Below are 21,251 nucleotides of genomic sequence, written 5' to 3'. Positions count from 1 at the left end.
TTTGTGTTAGGTAGTAACTTACTGTCCCATAGTCCATTGGATCAGTTTATGGCTAGTACTGTTAAATAGAGCCTCATGCTACTCGTGTTCAGCAGTTTTAAGTAATTACCCTTTTGCTTTCCCGTCTCTGTTGCCTGGCCAACCAGATCAATCGCTTAACTGAGACTTTCCCAGTCTGGTCAGAGATTGCTTTGTTTGCATTTCCTAAAAGTTCATATCCAAGTAATTGTCAGTTTCCCAACATCCATCCATTCTCTGCTGATAAGAAAAATTCTCTCCCCTCACAGGGGAGAATGAAGTGCTGTGGTTCCCTACCAGTACAGACCAGCTTGGGGTTTCATTTTGAATGGGAGTTGGAAGAGCTCAGGGGTAGGAACCTGTAACTTGTGATTTTCTGGGTGACTTTGTATCACAGAATCACAGAACAGTCTGGGTTGGAGGGAAATTTAAAGATCCCCGAGTTCCAACCCTCTGCCAAGGGCAAGGACACCTTCCACTAGATCACATTGCTCAAATAATTATTGCTCAAGTATAATTTTGAAGAGTGGACTATTCAGTATTGTTTCTCTGAAGAGAACTGCACTAATTAAAATAGAGGTTGTGGGATTGTTAAGTTACTTGCATTGTATATCTGTGAACACAAAGAAGGCTTGAGGGCAATTTTATAATTGACAGATTTGAAGAAATGTTGTTCCTTAGAGACCTTTCAGAAATCATTGAGACGTATCAGAATATGGATAGTTAACTTTTTTTGTTGTTGTATCCAGCTTTCAAGGCAGCTTGAAAAATTTGGGTATTGGAGCTCTTCAAACCGCTTTGATCTAAAACAGCTTCAGTCACTGCAGCTTTGCCAATACAACCCCCTCTTGGAAATGCAGAAGTAATCTTTCTGCCAGAAAAAATTCATCGCTTGGGTCTGTGGTGTGAATAAAGCCAACACAAATGCTTTTTCTGTTGGCATAACTTGCGTACATCAAAGTTTTGTTTCCAGCACAGCTAAATTGGCTATATGGTGCGTGGTTCCCGGCTGCCATTTCCAGCTGGTGTAGTTTTTCTGGCAGAAGTTTATGAAGTAGATGGGCCTGGGAGAGCAGATCCTTGAATACTTCATCTATAAGGTTTTGATGTGGACTGAAGGAAAATGCCGAAGGAGGAAATAAGTTCTGTAATAGTCTTCAAATTCTTTACCTATGCTTGTTTTTGTAGAACCAGCAAGAGTATTGCAGAGTTACAACTGTGGGTAGAGTCTCCTTTTTTCTTCCCAGTCTCTGTTAAGTAAGCAAGGAGAGAGAGTAGTGTTTTCCTAGAGCATATTTCAGGTTCCAGCTCATACACAGAAACTGAGAAGAGAGTTAATGTATTACTCCACTGTTCCCTCCTGAGGATTCAGATAACACGTGAAAATACTTTAGCACCTTCTCAATATTTTTGTTGCTGTACATACATTTAATTCCCCTCAGTAAATTCCTTCAGTGATATCCTGTAGCTAGCCTCTGTTCTCTTTTTATTACTCAAAACTCTTACTAAGGTTTGGATTCAGACTGATGTAAGCTGCTTGTAGTCCACAAGGCTCAGTGGCAGGTGGTCAGCCATGCGACAGCTTTGTCCTGTGAGTGGGTGCATAGTAATCTGTTAAGTTTGGTGTCTAAAGCTTGCATTTGCCCAGTGCTGGTTATTTTTCTTCTTAATGTTGTTTCTGATGTTGTTTTTCTGAAAGAACTGATAGCTGCCATGATTTTCTAGTGCACATGTTGAGCAACTGAGCCAATAAAGAGTACACACAGAATTTGATAGCCTAGTACATTAAAAAAAAAAAGTCAAAGAAGATAACATTGTTTTAAAGGTCTTCCTTTTGGAAATACCTCAATCAGATAACTCCAAATGCTCCTAATACTGTATGTCCTGAAGATGTACATTGAATTTTAGAAGAAATTGGAACAACTGTAGGTTTTTGAGGACTGGAAAAGTTCATCTTTAAGCAGAAGATTGGTCTTAAGTATGGCAGAGCTTCTGTGCATTCCTTTCATTGGAATGTAGCTCAGATGAGATCAACATATTATTTGATCCATGTTATTCTTTATATCTTGCACTTATTTACTCGAACCTTGTGGCTAATTGTAAGTAGAACGAGGTACTAGGCAATTAGCAAATAATGATACTAACAATAATAAATGCTTGTAGTTAATGCAGCAGTTTCTTGCACAGGAAATAACTGTATGCATTACTTTATGCTGTGAAGACGGATAATTATAGAGATACCTTTTAGCTGCAGAACAAATAAAAATGGGAAGGTTTCCAGGAATTTTCTCAGTATGAGCTCAAGAATATAGCTGTGTTCCTTTTCTTTGTCTCCAAAAAAGGGATCCATTCCTCTTGAGGAGGCAAACACAAGGGATGGATTAGAAAGTTGGGTGGGACTGTCAGCAGCAGTGCAGTTTTTCAAATCAGCTCTAATTGTGTGTGAAACTTTCAGCTAAGGATCACTTGTCTGCCTTCTCATTGTTGATTATGATGTCTGACTTGAGAAAATTATGGCAAAGCTTTTTTTCTTATATTCAGCTGTCTTCATGTTACTCTGTAGTCAGGAATAGAGAGTCTTTTTAATCCAGTGAATTGGGTTTATGTGGGATGTTTTTGGTAGTAGGGGGGCTGCAGTGATGGCCTATGTGAAGGGTTGTGGGGGTGCTTCCATGTTGGACACAGCCAGCTCCAGTGGCTCCGAAAAGGACCTGCCATTATCTGAAGCTGAGCCATGAGTGATGTTGGTTAAATGTCCATGATAACATGTTTAAGAAAGGGGAAAAAATGCAGCCCCACAGTAGCTGAGAGAGAGGAGTAAGAAAATGTGAGAGAAGCAGCCCTGCAGCCCCCAGGTGAGTGCCGCAGGAGGGCAGGAGGTGCTGCAGGCAGGCAGCAGCAGTTCCCCTGCGGGCTGTGCAGGGAGAGGCCCCTGGTGGAGCAGGCTGTCCCCCTGCAGCCCATGGGTCCCCCATGGAGCAGATCTCCACGCTGCAGCCCCCCCATGGGTGGAGGAGCCCCCGCTGGAGCAGGTGGATGTGGCCTGGAGGAGGCTGCGGCCCATGGAGAGCCCCTGCAGGAGCAGGCTCCTGACAGGAGCCCATGGGGTACTCATGCTGGAGTAGTCAGTTCCTGAAAGACGCTGCACTGTGAAAAGGATCAGTGTTAGAGCAGTCATGAAGAGCCACGGCCTGTGGGAAGGATCCATGCTGGAGCTGTACTGGAGCTGGACTGCATCCTGTGGGAGGGACCCCCTGCTGGAGCCAGGGACGGGTGTGAGGAGGAAGGAGTGGCAGAGATGAACTTTTACTGACTGGTGGCCACTGTGATTCCGTATCCTTCCTGTTCCACTGGGGGCAGTCAGGAGTGAAGCTGAGCATAGGAAGAACCCCCAGGGGACTAGGTTTTGTTCCTCAGTATCTTACTTGGTTATTGATTGGCAATAAATTAAATTAATCTTCCCCAAGTTTTGTCCATGATGGTAAAAGGTGAATGATCTTTCCGTCTTTATCTCAACCCACAAACTTTCCCATCTTATTTTCTGCTGTTCTCCTGCTGAAGAGGAGTGAGAGAGCAGCTTGGTGAGCTCCTGGCAGTCAGCCAAAGTAGACCCACCAGTTACTGCCATTTTTCAAAAATAAGACTGAGGCTAAGCCTTTATTCTCGAGGAACTCTGAAATTGAGAGTGGACCAGCTATATAAAGTCTCAGAGGAACATGCTTTACAAAGGTACTAAATAAAAGCAGAAGGGAAGCTTTATCTCCAGTTGAGTGTGTAGTGACTGCTAATGCAGTACTGTACAGAAGTAAAGTGGATTAACTTCAACAGAGGAGACTAAGTCTGTAGCTGTTTGGTTCATTATTTGGTGTCTTGCCAGGGATGTGAAGATTTTTTTTTTTTTTTTTTTTTCCTTGAGCTTATCTGGGGCATCTGCTTAGGTGTCTCTTCTTATGTTGTGTTCTGTAAACGCTTGTTATGAGATACTTACAAAATTCTGTGTTTCTCTCTCCTTTCTTTCAATGTTCTCTAGTAAGACCTTTAGCTTTTCCTTCAGTGCTGGGATCAATTTATTAAAACATTTTATTTTATGTCTAAGACTCCATATTGCCACTGGTTGAAGACTAGTTGGATAGTACTTTCAGCCACAGTGTACTTTTCTCCATGACTGAAGCTTTTCATAGGCTATAGTGGAGGTAGAAGCAATTTTATTCATTGCTAATATTGCAACAGCATAACACTTAATTACCATAAACTTTTTTTTCCCCTTTGGTTGTATTCAGCTGGGATGCCAGTTGAGGATATTTCCATGCAATTTTTCTTCCTTTTTTGGTCTTGAATCTGCTGTAGACCGTAGCTCACTGAGAACAAAGCTGGTAAGTAACATATTTAAGATCAGGCTATTAGGGAAAGGCAAATTATGAAAGCCAGCCAGTTAGAGATCCATCTCTTTAGCATTATTCTTATTTGATCAATACAACTTTGAGATTTGCCTTTTACAGTTCATGAAGGAGAGTGTTTGACCATTCCTTCTTGTGTGTGATGTACCTGATTCAAAAATGAATGTTAATGTAGTTGCTTAACCCTGGTTACACAAACATTCTTATTTCCCCCTTCCCTATTAGAACTGAAGCTGTCTAAGATATGGCATCCATATTATTACTTAAAATATACTTAAAAACCCAAATTTCTGAATGGTCCTCTGCTTATTGTGGTGATTCTTCACATTATAAACTTGCCAAGTAGAATTGAAGGTTTTGTGAACAGTGACTTATTAGGTATGATCAAGCTTGGTAACTAGTGCAGGCGTAAGAGCTGAAGGTTGGTTTCTGTAATATTATCACATGAAACTACAAAACAACTTCTGTTATTGGAAGTACTGGATTACTTATGAAATGGATATCTATATTTAGAAATAAATTTAAGCAACGAGGGGCTATATGTGGTGTCCTTTCACAGGTTTGTGTGTTCTTGAAAGTATCCAAGCATAGCTAAATTATGTATTTTTGGCTGTTGAATTAGCAAGCTTGTCATAGTTTCAACTGCTGATTAAAAAAATGCTACGCTTATTTTGTAGTCCTGTATAAGTAGTTTAAAGCATTGTCTTGTCTTCTAATTTGCTAGAAAAAATATAATGAATGTGGTATTTTCTGGAAATATATTTATATATTTTCCATTGAAAACTACCTTAAATTATTAACTTCTAGATAAAGTGTGCATTTCTGAGAGGGTGGAATCTGGTTAGTTCTGTATTTTAACCAGTGGAGCGTAACAGGAAGCAGGAGTGACTTTCTCAAAACCATTAAAACTTATTGCAATTATTTTTTTTTTTTTATTTGGGAAAAATTGAACAAATTGAATGCCTAAAATTGTTAAATTCAAGTATGAAATATAAATTATGCTGTTACTATGTTGTGAAGTAGTCACCATGCTTAGGTATATGAGAAATGTATGTTTGGATTCCATGTATCTTACACAGTCTTATATCTAATTTACACCAAGTTGAGTAAAAATTTTGAAAGTGGGTTTTATTTTCTGTATTGGAGCATGCTTTTACTTAAAGAAAGCACAAGTTAGTACTGTAACTTTGGAGCTGAACAGTGCTTGCTCAGTGCTAGGTTGTCTGTTTCTTGCCCTGCTCCCAACCCAAGCGAGCACATGGTTGTGGTCTTACCTTCTAGCCAGAGTCACTAAACAAAACTGTAGTTTCATTTGACAATTGCAGTGAAATCTTGAGTCATTAGCTGGGACAGCTCCAAGAATGTCATGTACAGTAGTGAATACCAGCATTAGGATGATGATACCATACTCCCCTTTGACTTTTCTAGGGGGATGCTTGAAATCACTAGGTTTGTTCCAGCAGGTGTTGCAGCCCTAGAGGGTTATTATTTTTTCCATTCCATCTTCAGAGTGCAGTGATGAGCTCTTAACTAAGATCTCAGTATTTAGGGAGATGTGCTTTACCTATTTTCATCTAAAAGTATCTTTAGCATTGTTCAGGTAGAAACCTTTTGGAAAAAAGGTTCTTTCTTTACCTCCAGCCCTTCATGTCTGGCAGTCTGGCCAAACTTTGATGCCTGAAGGGAATTTGTATTCTCCACTGCCTTTCCATTTGTCAGTTGCTCTTTTTAGTGAAGTCTGTAATTTTGGTGCCTTAGTGTTTTAGGTATTAGATAAACAATTTGAGAGAGGTTTCTAAGTTACAAAATGTTATGTCACTGTCTTTCTTTATAGGCCTGTATCAGCAGCATAATTTTCCTTTAAGTCAAACCTTGTGTTGCTGAAAAAATTATTTGTACACGAGGAAATGTATTTCATTTTTTTTTCAAGTCTCTTAAAACCTGAGTTAGTATCCTAACCTTAAGATACTTCTCTTCTGGAACTTCGGCTGTCTGTTCCGGTTTGTTCATGTCTGTAATACATTTTAGATTCCCAAGACAGTTTTGCATATTTTGAGATTGAATTTTGTTTATTGCACAGAAACACAGAAGAGTGCTAGACAGAATTCTGTCTTGTAGTAGTATCAAGTCGTTTGTGGTTTGGGGATGGTAAGAGGGCACTTCTAGCATGGAACGGTTTTTGCGTAAACTCCAGCACGATGCCTAACCCATTTTAATGTGATGATGATAGAGGGTAGCTAATTTGGTTCATGTAATTCCAGCTCTTTTCATCAAGTTCAAATCCGGGTTAAAAGAAAGCAATCACAGGTTGTTATGTGTAAATTCTGTGTGTGCAGTATTCTCCCAGATCCTCTCAAAAGCAGTAAGCTTCTTTTCAGGTGTTGGTGAGAGTTTTTGCTACATGGTTTCAGGGCATGCATATGGATGTGTGTGTTGGTTTTTTGTTTTGTTTTGTTTTTTGTCACAAGGTATACTCTGTCATCTGTGCTCCGTATAAGATGGTTAAAATCAGGTAAAGATTAATAGAAAAATAGAAAGATACAGATTATGAGTACCTCAGTTAGGACTAAGTTGATATGAGGACAGCTTTTGGCTAGGCCTCTGCTACCCAGGGCATCACTGGTAAATGCATTTCTGCTTAGGCAAGGAACTAATATTTTTATTTAAGTTGTATTACATATCTCTGAACATTTGACTTAACATTGCAGTTTCCAAGGTCCAGATCTCTTCCGTAACTATTAAGTCAACTTAAGTAGTCACCTCCATTTGAAATACCCACATCACATCTGTATGTATTTGACATCTTGACCTATGAAGGAAGACTGTTAAGTTTCTACACAGTTCTCTGAACTAAGTTGTTGTAGTGCACTGTACAACTTAAATAACCATTTACATTGGTACTAAGTGCCCATGGCACCTGGTTTCTTTGTTGGTGAGGGAACTAAGCCTGCTTTGCTGTTTATATCCTTAGCTGAGAAAACCTGATGGCAAAAATAATCTGACTTCATGTGCTTGGTGGTAATGCATACTGGAAATGAAATACATGTGCAAAATATGTGGCAAAAATAGTTATTGCATGGTACAGAATTTCTTTCCACTTGCTTTTGAAAAGAATAAAATGATCATGTAGCAGAGGTATTTAGACATATCTGACTCTGTCATCTTCATTTTAAGAAAATTTACAACAGTTTGTTTCATATCTACTTATTTCTATAAACGGCATAGAGTAACACACAATAGAACTATGCATTGTGTACTAATTGCCATAAAAATGAAAAGAAGCTTCTAATAATTCTTTAAAACTTTTACTTGCTCATCTCTTGGCTTTGCCTGCCACTTAATGCTTTCCTGTGAGGACACCTTTGTTGTATGTTTATTGCAATTAAAAAAAAAAAAGGTTTTTTTTTTCAGCTTCCCTATTAGATATGTAACTCTGAAAGCTAGAGGGGAACAAAATAACTGCATTGACATAAATGTGGCATACAGTTGCTTATGTGTTCACAGTTCTAATATGCTCATACCATGATACAGAAACAGATGGATGCTTGGCCATAATGAAAATTCTGAGTATATCATAGGTAGCCTACTAAAGCCATCAGTGGTCATCTCTTTTGTAAGTTTTAAAATGTTCCCTTTGTAGAATTAATACAAGTAATATGAAAGTGAAAAAATTATGAAATATCTCTTGATCATTGTCTTCTTGCAAATTTTTTATTTTTTTCCTGTTTAAAAGTTCTTTTATGTATATTTGAATAGAGAAATGTATGTGTCCTTCTGTATATACAGATCAGATATTAAAATATATCGTAACTCTTGTCTTACACCAAAAGAAATTTAAAAGATAAGTAAAATAAATTGCATGGCTCATCATCTGATCCTGCCTGTTTTAGGCAAAAAACAGCTCCCAAACAGCTATTTAATGATGAAAAAGTGCAGATATGTGGTTGTTTACAGTGTCCCTCTTTTATTCTTTTTTCTTTTTTTTTTTCCAGTAGCTTATGTAAATAGTGAAGCATTAGAGCTCTGTTGGATAAAAGAAATTTAAGGTCTAAAATAGTTTATTGTTGGTATTCTAATGCTTATCTTTGGAGTTCCTGTCACCGGCTGGAACTTGGTGACTTTGTGGACGGACATGGTCTTTAAGTGACAGAGCTCTGTGCTCAAATACCACCAATCCATATAATTTGTTAATCCGCTCCAGATGGCAGGTAATGTTCCAGTGTTGGATCACTGTCCTCATACTTTCTCTGTAGTACGTTGCTGACAAGTCTATTGGATGGTCTTTTAAAAATAGAAGAGATCAAGTATCTCTGAAGCATTTAAAAATATCAAGTCCTTAGAAAATTCAATTGAGTTTGCAACATTCATGCTGAAAATGGATTCAGTGGATGGGAAATCTTGCTCTTTGCAAGCACTTTCATTTATTTCTGTGTCAGTTCGAAGCTTTTGGGGACAGTGGGAATAAGAGGAAGTACTGATTATGAGCAGTTTAACTTGTTGCTTAAGAGAAATAGAGTTGCAGCTGCTGTTTTGCTGTCTAGGTTCTGCATGAACAAAGCATAATTAAGAGATGTTCCTGTTCATGGCTCAAATGCTTACTAGTCCATACGTCCACACAGTCCTGTGTGGAATGGCAAGACTTTAGCCTTCAGTGCTGGCCCAGTGTTAATATGAGACAAAGATGTTTGTGGAATGCTAGCCATTTTAATGCATTTTTGGGGGGCGTGGAGGGGCAGAGAGGGGTGAGGAAGAGTGTTTCTGGACAGACTTAAAATGGCCAAAGTTGAGCTCCTTATCTTTTACCTTTAAGACTTTTTTTTCTCAGTTCAAGTTTCCCCACAAACGTACATGTTCTTTTCACCTGCTGTAATTTGGACAGGTTTCTAGTCAAACTCTGTAGCCACATCATCAAGTCTTTCTAAGGTCAGTACTTCTAATCTTTCCTCAAGTTTCTGTGCGGTCTGCTGTATGTAGTGGTTGAGAGGTAACAAATCATGACAACTGCTAAAGATACTGTTTTCAAGGTGTGTTTATTTTCATGTGCTGCATGTGTCATTTACATGCTTGTTTGAATGTTCCGCTGAACGTATAGTGTTGTTTAACTGCACAGAATCCAGTATCATCAAGTGTTGACCTGCTGGAAGCTTCCAGGTGATACCCCAATATGGCTAATAGTGATCTTCTAAAATAAAAAAACAGGTAGATACTAGTTAGTGTCTTTTAGATCAAAAGATGGGATGGAAGGGAATATTTTCAATTTTAAAAGACGAAAAAGGCATTCACTTATCTACATTTAGGCCATAAAATAATTTAAATTGTGGTTTTTCTCAGGAAGAGCTCCTCATTTCCTTAATAGGATTTATGCCTGAATACAGACTTCAGGATTTCTTCAGAAGGGGTTCTGTCTTTTTTTTTTTTTTTTTTTTACCGCATAACACACTTCCCCTTTTTCTATTTACAGCTCATAAAACTGGGTGTGCTGTTAGTTAAGTATTCTTAAATTATTACTAATCAAAATAGATAAACCCAGCAGTATCAATTCCTTTTACCATCAGAAAAAATAATGTGCAGTGGTCATATGTACAGTATATATGCAAAAGATTTGACTCAGTCATCTGTAATAATGCAATGAGAAATTTGTATTTTTCTAATTACTTGATTTACTAGAAATCAAAGTGGAACAACCACTTGCTCATCATTTTGAATGTATTCACATTTCATTGAATTGAAAGGCTTAGTACTAATTACAAAAAATACTCAGTCTGAATATTAATAATTTAAAGTTAAGAAAGATGAGGAGCCTTGTCACTAGCAAATTTTAGGAATGCCTACATATTCCTTAAACAATACAAAGCAGTTTTTCAGCTGTCATTACATGGATAAGTATGAGCAGACTCACTGGAAAGGTCTTGCATGTAATATAGACAACTTGCTGTGCTATGTTAATGCTATTTTGTTGCAGTAGTGGTGTTAATACATATATTACAATATACATGTATTGGCTAAGATTTTTCTAGCTCTTAGCTTAAAACCCAAGAACTCTGGTGCTGGTCTCTTCAAATGATTTTCACATGGAAAGTGTGGAATGAATAAAAATCACAGCTCCCAACTAACTGTGAAATCATTAACTAAATAGTAGATTAGAAAACAAAACTTCTATGGTTGTGTAATTTGTACCATACTGTTCTGTGTAAGACTCCAGTTCTGTTTTCTCCCCTTTCCCTTTTCCCCTCTTGAATAATAATTGCAAGAGTCACTGCTTTTCCTTCAATTACAGTATTTATCATCACAATGATTTGAAGAGTAAGTTTATACCCTTGCAGTGTTTAAATAGCTGGGTTGATGTTTGAGGAATTCTTGGGTTCTTTGAAGATTGGGATAAACAGGCTTTGTCATGATTTAGTTGTTCCTAACCATTTATTAGGCAGCCTTCATTGCTACCATCACTGTCTCCTTCTCCTGAATATTCTGTACTGGTACTGAGTTGCTCGAGCATGTGCAGAGAAGAGCAATGAAACATTAAGGGTCTGGACTTTGGCTATGGGACTTGATAGGTCAGGTTGACAGTTAGTTGGACTTGGTGATCTTGAAGATTTTTTATGACCTAGGTGATTCTGTGGTTCTCTATCTGTCTGAGAGTAATGGATGCTGCAGCTACCGTGCCTGTCTTCTGCAAGGCCTAACAAAGCCTATTAGAAAGGAGGCATAGCACAGAATCAAAGTTAATACTGTCTTGAATTACTGTCTGGACACAGGCAACTGTCATGTTCTTGTACCTTTCCATTGCCACTGGTCTGTTGTGTTACAGAGGAAACTGCAGAAAATCCTGCTGTGATAGTTTTTCAGTGTTTTAGTTCCAGAAGCAGGTACTGCTGGCCTATGGAGTCACCGAAACAGTTGTTGGGTGAAGGAAGTGTCATAAGGAAAATTACTTGGTGTTTGGGAAAATGTGTGCTTTGTTCTCAAGAGATAAGTGTTGGTTTTTATTTATTTATTTTTTTATTTCCCTGCCTCTCCAGTTGAAGATGAGTGCAGGAAAGGAATATGAAGTGGAAGCATAAGCTGTCTTTTTTTTTTTTATGACAAAAATATTAATAGGAGGAATATTGTTCGGTGCTTCTAAATTAGACCTGAAAAGACAAGGTGAAGAAAGAACCAGCTGACTTAAATCCGTATCTGGTTTGAGTTTGCATAGGCATAGAAAAGGGATTGTAAAATCTATGTATATAAAGCTAATGGAGTTTATATTCAACACTCCTGGATTTGAGGAGGAAATCTGTCTGAATTAGCGTCTTGGCCCTTAAGAAAGGGTTGGGCTTCTGAAGCTTTAAAAAAGTGTATGCTGTACATTCTAAAGTATTCCACTTATTCCAATTTATTTAGCAGCTAGTACTTTAAATCTACTTTTAAATCAGTAGATCTGGGTGTAAATTATTGCAAAATATGAGATAATCTGTAGCAGTAGATCTACAAGGCTGCCATTTTACAGGAGGGTGTGTTCAGGACTGACATCCTGCGAAAGGCACAAATAGACAGGAATTGCAAACGCGTTTTGTTTTGTTTTGTTTGTTTGTTCTTCACAGTTTGGTGACTCTCAGGCACTTGTCTGTGACACAGGGGGATATGTGCAAAACAAGGAGATACCAAAGTCATGCTTGTAACAGCGTATGACAGCAAATCATACACAGAAGAATCTGAATACCAGTTTTGACTTAAGAGTCATATATCCAGGTTTAGAAAACCTCATGAATATAAACCCTTGCATCAAAAATAAATCATTTCATTCATTTAAATTACCTCCTTGTATAGGAAACATGCACAGTATCTTTCATACCAAATTGCTTTTCTGTTGACTACAGTGACTGCAGCCAGCATCCTTTTCTTACTGTTTAGAAATGCAGAATATGCCTTGCTTTTTATCAAAGTTACATGTTTTTACTCTGTTCAGGTGGTGTGTGCAAAAATTTGTTTCTGTACTGGCATGCAAGAGGATTCGTGGTGGTTGTTGACAATAAAACAAACAATTATGAGAGAAAGTAGTTACTATTAAGTTATGATGAGTGAATTATAAAGTCTTGTTTTTTCAGATGTTGTGATAACCATGTCTTGCAATCTGTTTTGTTAAAGTGAAAACTTTATTTAATAGAAAATTTTGAAAATGATGTATGTCCTGGTTTTAGCTAGGATAGAGTTGGTTTTCCTCCTAGTAGCTGGTAGGGTGCTATGTTTTGGCTTAGGATGAGAAGAGTGCTGATAACACCCCAATGTTTTAATTGTTGCAGAGCAGTGCTTACACCAAGCCAAGGACTTTTCAGCTTCTCACTGTCCTGCCAGCGGGCAGGCTGGGGGTGCAGCAGGGGCTGGAAGGGGACAGACTCAGGACAGCTGACCCAAACTGGCCGAAGGCGTATTCTGTACCATATGGGGTCATGCTGAGCAATACATAGGGGTGGCTAGCTGGGGTGGGGGGGCTGGCTGCTCAGGGATAGTCTGGGCATCAGTCAGCGGGTGGTGAGCAATTGCATTGTGCATCACTTGTATTGTACATATTATTGTTATTATTATTGTTTTCTGTCCTAATAAATTGTCTTTATCTCAACTCACAGGCTTCACTTTCCCGTTTCTCTCCCCCATCCCAGAGAGGGAGGGGGGAGGGTGAGCGAAGGGCTGTGTGGTGTTTAGCTGCCCAGGGGTTGTGGTTTAACACAACAGTGTAACAGCCCTAATACTTTTAAGTAACAAAGTACCAGACACTGAGAGACAAACCAACAAGGTAGGCCCAGTGTCAAAGTCTCATTTTTTTTAAACTAATGTCTGTTTGTAGAGCTTTAGGGCTTCAGAGCCAGCTTTAAGTCTAGTAGTATACTGTACATTAATTCAGTCTTTAGACTAGTGGAGGACTGGTTAGAGTTAGGTCAGAGGTTGGACTTGGTGATCTCAGAGGTCTCTTCCAACCTAGATGATTCTGTGATTCTGTGAATAGGTCCCAATGTAAATGTACATGTTCTGTTTTTTTGTTCCTTATACATCACATGCTATATGAAGCCTAGAAGAGAGGGATCTGGGGGTCATGGTAGACAGCAAGTTGAATATGAGCCAGCAGTGTGCCCTGGCAGCCAGGAGGGCCAACCGTGTCCTGGGGTGCATCAAGCACGGCATCGCTAGTAGGTCAAGGGAGGTGATTGTCCCGCTCTACTCTGCGCTGGTGCGGCCTCACCTCGAGTACTGTGTGCAGTTCTGGGCACCACAGTATAAAAAGGACATGAAACTGTTGGAGAGTGTCCAGAGGAGGGCTACGAAGATGGTGAAAGGCCTGGAGGGGAAGACGTACGAGGAACGGCTGAGGGCCCTGGGCCTGTTCAGCCTGGAGAAGAGGAGGCTGAGGGGAGACCTCATCACAGTCTACAACTTCCTCGTAAGGGGGTGTCGAGAGGCAGGAGACCTTTTCTCCATTAACACCAGCGACAGGACCCGCGGGAATGGAGTTAAGCTGAGGCAGGGAAAGTTTAGGCTTGACATCAGGAGGGGGTTCTTCACAGAGAGAGTGGTTGCACACTGGAACAGGCTCCCCAGGGAAGTGGTCACTGCACCGAGCCTGTCTGAATTTAAGAAGAGATTGGACTGTGCACTTAGTCACATGGTCTGAACTTTTGGGTAGACCTGTGCGGTGTCAAGAGTTGGACTTGATGATCCTTGAGGGTCCCTTCCAACTCAGGATATTCTATGATTCTATATTCTTTCTTCATAATGATCATAAGTGTGTACAAACTCTCACTGGATTTTAATTGCTGGATTTGTAGAGTGTACTTTCTAACAGTTTTTTGCATCAGAAATTTGAACTTGGGTTTTGAATACTTTATGTGTAACCATTATAGTTTCTCCATTTCCTTTAATGTGAAAAAATTAGGTACTTTTTTTTTCTGATGTTACTGACCTCTCTACCTTCATTTTCTGTTTCCAACTAAACGTGTTTGATAAAGTGCTAAAGTGCCTTTTTTTTTAAGCCCAGTATGAATTGCAATAAAATGTTGGGATTCAAGTCATACTTACTAATCTATTAGCTACATAAAAGTAATGATCATCTTTGTTTAGTTTCATGTTAAAAAATGAACATCAAAGAAAAGTTTTAGAGAATATGTGAGTTTGGATGAAACTTTATGGAGAGCGAGCAAGACTAAATATCGTGGGATTCCTTCCTCCCTCATTGAAAAGTTTTGACCGTTTTAGTTTACGTCTTTTGAGTCATGTTATGGAAGTATTTGTTAAAGCATAGTATGGAATAGTACTGTGCAATAAAATTTCTAGACATTTAAGTGTGGCATTTGGAAAATGAGGTTTACGCAAAGATTCCAGAAGAGATTTTTTGAACACAACACTTAGCTTTTCAACAGTATATAAATTATGTTCAGAAAGTGTGTGAAAATATCCAAATAAGGCAAAAGGCATAAGGGTCAGAGCAATCACTGTAAAACTTGTGTGTTTTTTTTCTTTTCTTTTTTTTTTTTTTTTGGTGTGTTTTTGAAGTTAAATAGCCAATCCTTGGCATATAGAAGTGTAGGTGGGAAAATTCTAATGAGTAACAGCAATATGTCTATTTTGCTGGACTTGGCTTTCAAATAAATATTTTCTGTGGTATCATTGTGAAATGCAAGTCAAAACACATGTTGCAAAAACTCTCTAGACTGACAGTGTACAATGTCCAAGCATTTAATAGCCAAATTAAAAAAAGAAAAAAAAGGTTATTTGCATCAATATTTTTACCCTTAAGTCAGATTGAGAAAACCTTGGAGAGTGTAGGTAGTAGTTAAAACAGCATGCATTTCCTCAGAGTAGTGTTAAGGATTGATCTGTGTATACCAGTTGCTTATGTACTTACTGCTTAGCAGATCTCCAAAGGAATGCTGTTTGGACTGCTACTTTGCAAACAGGACTGTTTACGAGAAGTCTTCAGGGAAGTCCTCTCCTATCAGCTTGTCCCATAAATTCGGACGTGATATTTTTATGAATTAAGTTGGTTCAAGTAGAACTTCTTCCTTGCTCTAATCCTAATGTAGCTTTAGGAGAACTATTATACTTCTCTTTTGGCAGGTACTACCAGCTCCTAGTAATTTGAAAATAGAAGTGTATAGTCCTTAAAAGGGAGCTTGTGAAGCACTGGATGGGAGCAGAGGGCAGGGAAGTGGTGAGCATGACCCAGGAACCACAGTTTTGACTAGCTTTAGCTATATTTCTGCGTGGATATAGTTCAATTGGTGGGACAAAACATCAAAATGCCAGAAAGAGCAATATGGACTAAGCAATGATTCACATTTTAGCATGAACTGGATGGATATGAGGATGTAATTACAGTGTACACTCAAATCTGTAACATTTAGTTTGCCTTAGCTCACTGGTAACTTAAGATACCCCTTTCTTGCATCTTTGGGCAGAAAGGCTTAGAAAACCCTGCATTTGTGTGACATAGAGACCCGCAGTACAACCTTCTGAAGTCTGTTGGGAGTGGATGTGGGGAAGCAGATTGCCCAGCATATCTGCAGATTTCAGCTGTGGTCCATGGGAATGGCGCAGAGAGTCATTCTTTAAGTTTTTTTTTTTTTTTTTTTTTTTTTTTTTTTTTAGTTTGAAAATCTTAGCTACTTTGTTGCTGTCAGGACTTTAGCAAATAATATTTGCAGATACTTTAAAGTACTTAACTTGGGATGACAGGAGGGATCTTTGATTTCAGCTGCTGAGAGAGCAGAAGCCTCTGGTTGAACCTGCACTCTTCTTCATGACTGTCTTCAGAAACTTAACCTTACCTACTTCTGACTTGAGAATAGCTTTCGAAGAAACATGTGAATAGTTCTTTGCTGTGTGGATCAAGGAATTCTTCAAAGATTCTTTGATCAGCAGTTTAATCTTAAAACAGGAACAAAAGTATTAGGTCAGTGGCAGTTCCATTTCCTGTGAACTATTGGAGTGAAGCAAATGGTTTCTGCCTAAAAGTCTTCTCAGAAAGATCTTCGGTTACTTTACTTTGGAGTGCTAAAATAGAAAAGGATTAGGAAAAGAACTTTGTCCATTTCCTTGACAGTTATGAGGGAGAAATACTTAAAAAAGGAAACGTAAGGTTACAGAAGTTGGTTAATGCAGTGAGATCAACTGTTGTGCTGGAAATTCTTCTTACACTTTTTAATTAATTTTAAATTACCACCTAACTTTTAATGCATTTGTATGAAAGTTCTTGTTGAAAACTTAGAGTTCTGTAAGTACATTTAAATAAGTGTATATATTACAAATGAAGGCCTGAATCTGTGACCTCTTTTATTTTTATTTTATTTTTTTTTTTCCTAGGGTGGGAGGGATGGTAGGTTGAATCCACTTTCTTTATGAGTTTGAATAACGTAAAACCTAAGAAGTGCCTTAGTCTTACCTTGACAGTAGATTTTTCTAACAGTAATACTAGAGACATTTTTAGGTCCACTGCTTCTCTTTTCAAATTTAGTTTTCTACAGCATGCCAAGTGAACAGGATTTCAGTGCATGGGAGTTTTGTATCAGATTATACAGGTACACAATTCTCTCGTTACTAGAGCATGCAGCCTATTGTTATTGTTATATAGGCAATTATATGCTTTTAGACAAAGTTGTAGAAGTTAATCCCAAACATTAAATGACATGAGAGTAGGAATATTTTTTTTCATTTGTTCACCTGCTTTATCAATAGCTTTTAAAGCAGGTATTATCATTGCATTTTGTAAATGCTATTTTCAGTTACAGAACTCTGTATATAAATGTATTTCTCTGTGGCTTTACATGGTTTAAAAGTCTGTCCAGACTTATGAATACAAATTTTGTTTGCTTTTGAGGTTCCTGGCAAGATTTCTGTAGGCATTAATTATGAATTAATGAGGTAGCAATTGCAACAGAGTTGCAGCAATTTTGCTGCAGTATTTCTAAGTACATGCAGACTATTCGGCTGGCCTGTCACACTGTTGTCAGTTGTGGTACATCATAGAAGGTTCCTTGAAAGCTTTTGGAAAAATGTCTGAAGGTGTAGGTGAACCTTGATGTTTTTTAGTGGGAAACATGCAAATGTGTGCTTCATTGTGTTTATATTAACATGCATAGAAGGAGAACAAATGTAAAATGAGAAGCTTTGCAAAGGGAGATTTAGAGCTTCATTAATGGACATATTACTGTAAAATGGCATTTGCACATTAGTAAAAAAGTCAGGTTGAGGTATCAATTTTGATTTAAAAAAGGGGGGGGGGTAGGCTAGAGTTGTTAATTTTGACTACTGCTCTCTAAATGTTTGATGAAAAGGGTGAACTGCATTGAGCAGCAATTAAGCCCAGAAAGGGGAACGTATGACTGCTTAGTTTTAAATCAGAGTTACTGTTTTAACTGGATTAGAGTCCAGTGCGTTTTCCTGAATGGATAGCATTTTGGTTCTGAGGATAGAGAAATACAGATTATTTTTTTTCCTTTCATTGTTTAGTCTTTCATATGCCAAGAAACTAAGTTAATAGATTCATTTTTACAAAACGGAAAAATATATACACTAAATTCAACTGGGAATGTTGCATTTCTTAGGAAAATGTATATGTAATTTTTGTCTTTTTAATGTTATTCTTCCTCTGTAAGAAAGATGGGCTTTATATTTTACTCTGTATTTGGTTGTTGTTGTTTCTCACTTTCCTTACTCGTTCTTGAGAAAAAATGTCAATTTCTCTTACCAGTGAATTCTAATTACCTCTAGTTATAGGGTGCTGTTTAAACAGAATTATCTTCATAATGTTATGAAGAAATAGATTAAAACTTTTTTATTTTTTTTTTTTTAACGTAAAAAGTGCCATATGCAGCATTCTAAAATACGTTTCAGTAAACTTAGTTGAAAAATTGTACTTGGCCCACTGTTGAAGATTTTATTTAGATAAATATTGTCTGTTACTGTAAAAACATGCACCCTAGTTACTTCATGATCTACCAGCAGAAGAATAACAACAAGACCATGATAAAGAAAACCACATAATTATCAGACTTTGTGACACAGCAGAAAAAATAGAAATATGTGTCAGAAGAAATATTAACCCACCTAGATTTTATTGTTCATTAATTTGAGAAGAAATGCCACTGGGAAGAATATACTTGATGAAAATCTGCTGGGTAATTTGAATTACTTTTTTTTTTGTGATAAAGATTCTCTGTTTTCCTTGAAATCTGTGGAAGATGAATGTGGACAATTTGAACTGTCCTTGTCTCAAAGCAGACTTTTTTTTTTCTGGCACACAGCTATATTTCACTTCTGAAAACAAATTTACAGTACTGTATACAGTTTGCTAACATATATGTGAAATGTCACTTACAGGTGCTGACCTTAAAGAAAGAGCAAAAATGCACTCAAGTGAAGTTGGTTCTTTTGTCTCAAAAGCAAGAGCAACTATTAATGAAATGGGTATGTAAACTCTCACTTGAATTATGGTTTTTAACTATAAACTGGATCAAACGAATGACATAAACATGCTTGGTTAGTTCCTGACAGATAATAAGATGCACACAAATATTTGTATTGATGAGATATATAGATCATGGGGTGCATTACATCTTTTAAAATGTGACTAAATGATTTGAAGTTTGTTTTTTAGAATGCTAGAAAAAAGCTAAACCTCAACTGAAATAGAGGTGACTTGCCCTGCTGTTTTTATAAAGGATGTATTGTTTTGTGACACCCAAGTGCTTTGGAATTGATTTTCATTATTGCATACTTCTGTTTGGTTTCATTAATACAGTCTTTAATACATTTTAGAAACATGTTAAACATCAGCAACAGATAGGAGACGTGCTTCTAAGGTCTTCTAAAACTTTGTTTAATATCACCAAGCAGCTATATAGATTTTCTTAAAGGAACATGTTAGAATCTACATTAAAATACTAGAATAATAAATTTATTGTAAAATAAGGCTTTACATTTTTTGAGAGATATTTCACTCAATCTCTTGAAGCCAGTTCCTGTGTTTGACCACCCCCATGGTACAGAATTTTTTCCTAATCATAGAGTCATAGAATCATCAAGGCTGGAAAAGATGTCCTAGATCATCTGGTCTGACCATAACCCTGCCACCAATGTCACCCACTAAACCATATCCCCAGTCACTACGTCCAACCTTTCTTTGAACACCCCCAGGGGCGGTGACTCCACCACTTCCCTGGGCAACCCGTCCCAGTGCCTGACTGCTCTTTCTGAGCAGAAATGCCTCCTCGTTTCTAACCTGAACCTCCCCTGGCACGACTTCAGGCCATTCCCTCTGGTCCTATCACAGTTACCTGTGAGAAGAGGCCAACCACCAGCTCCCCACACCTTCCTTTCAGGTAGCTGTAGAGAGTAATGAGGTCTGCCCTGAGCCTCCTCTTCTCCAGACTAAACAACCCCAGGTCCCTCAGCCCCTCCTCATAGGCCTGGTGTTGCAGGCCCTTCACCGGCTTCGTAGCCTTTCTCTAGGCATGTTCCAGGGCCTCGATGTCCTTCTAGTAGTGAGGGACCCAGAGATGAACACAGTACTCGAGGTGCAGCCTCACCAGAGCAGAGTACGGGAGGTTGATACAAGCCAGGTTGCTGTTGGCCTGCGTGGCCACCTGGGCACACTGCCGGGGTCATGTTCAGGTGAGCATCGATCACCACCCCCAGATCTTTCTCTGCACAGCTTTCCAGCCACTCTGCCCCAGGCCTGTGGCTTTACATGGTGTTGTTGTGGCCAAAGTGCAGGACCTGGCACTCAACTGTGCTGAACCTCCTCCCACTGGCCTCTGCCCGTCAGTGAAGTGTGTCCAGGTCCCTCTGCAGGGCCTTCCTACCCCCCGGCAGATCGACACTTTCCCCCACCTTGGTTTGTCTGCAAACTTACTGAGGGAGTAAGTAACTCAATTCCTTCATCCAAATGATCAATAAAGATAGTAAAGATGATGGGCCCCAGCACCAACCCCTGGGGAATACCACTGGTGACCAGTCACCAGCTGGATTTCACTCCATTTACCATTGCTCCCTGGGCCCAGCCGCCCAGCCAGTTTTTAACCCAGCAGAGAGTGTACCCGTCCAAGCCATGGGCTGCCAGCTTCTCCAGGAGAATGCTATGGGAGACTGTGTCAAAGGATTTTCTGAAGTCTAGGTAAGCTAGGTAACAGGTTTGCCCTCATCCACCAGGCAGGTCATCTGGTCATAGAAGGATAGAAGGGTGGTCAAGCAGAGCTTGCCCTTCATGAATCCATGCTGCCTGGGCCTGATCCCCTGGTGGTCCCACATACATTGTGTGATTGCATTCAAGATGACCTGCTCCACCAGCTTTCCTGCCACTGAGGTCAGGCTGACAGGCCTGTAGTTGCCCAGGTCCTCCTTATGACCCTTTTGATAGATGGGTGTCACATTAGCAAGTCTATTGTCCAGTCTGAACCTGCTTTGGTGCAGCTTTGTGCCATTCCTGCACATCCTGCCATGGATTTCCAGGGAGCAGAGGCCAGCATCTCCCTCTGCCCTTGCCCTACTCAGGGAGTTGCAGAGAGCCAAGAGATTGCCTCTTTGCCTCCTCTTCTGCAGACTGGATAACCCCCCACCCCCGTCATGGGTCCTCCATCTCAGAGGACCAGGCAACCAAAAATCGTTAATACTAAATACTGAGGGGAAAAAAAGTCATTAAATGCCTCTACCTTTTCCTCTTCCCTACTTGTTAGGTGACTATCTTCATCAAGCATCAACCCAATGTTTTCCTTGACCTTTTTCTGTTAATATGCACTTGTTCTGGTGTAGTAAAACCTGTTCATAGTTTGGGATTTTAGTTTTAATTGATATGTACCAGTTTTTAAT

General features: G+C 39.0%; 1 protein-coding gene across 4 annotated transcripts in view; it reads left to right on the top strand.

Moving 5' to 3' along the window:
- AUH (AU RNA binding methylglutaconyl-CoA hydratase) overlaps positions 1 to 21,251 on the top strand; it is a 110,492-nt gene that overhangs the window by 13,376 nt on the left and 75,865 nt on the right. For 3 of the 4 annotated variants that reach the window (XM_038170195.2, XM_038170193.2, XM_038170196.2), the window contains one exon: positions 18,765 to 18,851. The exons of the other annotated variant lie outside the window; for it this stretch is intronic. In XM_038170195.2, the coding sequence (XP_038026123.2) occupies positions 18,765 to 18,851 (87 nt within the window). The remainder of the gene's footprint in view (positions 1 to 18,764; positions 18,852 to 21,251) is intronic. 4 annotated transcript variants of the gene reach the window in all.

Source organism: Anas platyrhynchos, chromosome Z (genome assembly GCF_047663525.1).
Source record: "Anas platyrhynchos isolate ZD024472 breed Pekin duck chromosome Z, IASCAAS_PekinDuck_T2T, whole genome shotgun sequence".
Taxonomy (NCBI): domain Eukaryota; kingdom Metazoa; phylum Chordata; class Aves; order Anseriformes; family Anatidae; genus Anas; species Anas platyrhynchos.
The sequence above is the reverse complement of the archived record's forward strand: the minus strand, read 5'-3'. Positions and strand labels throughout refer to the sequence as shown.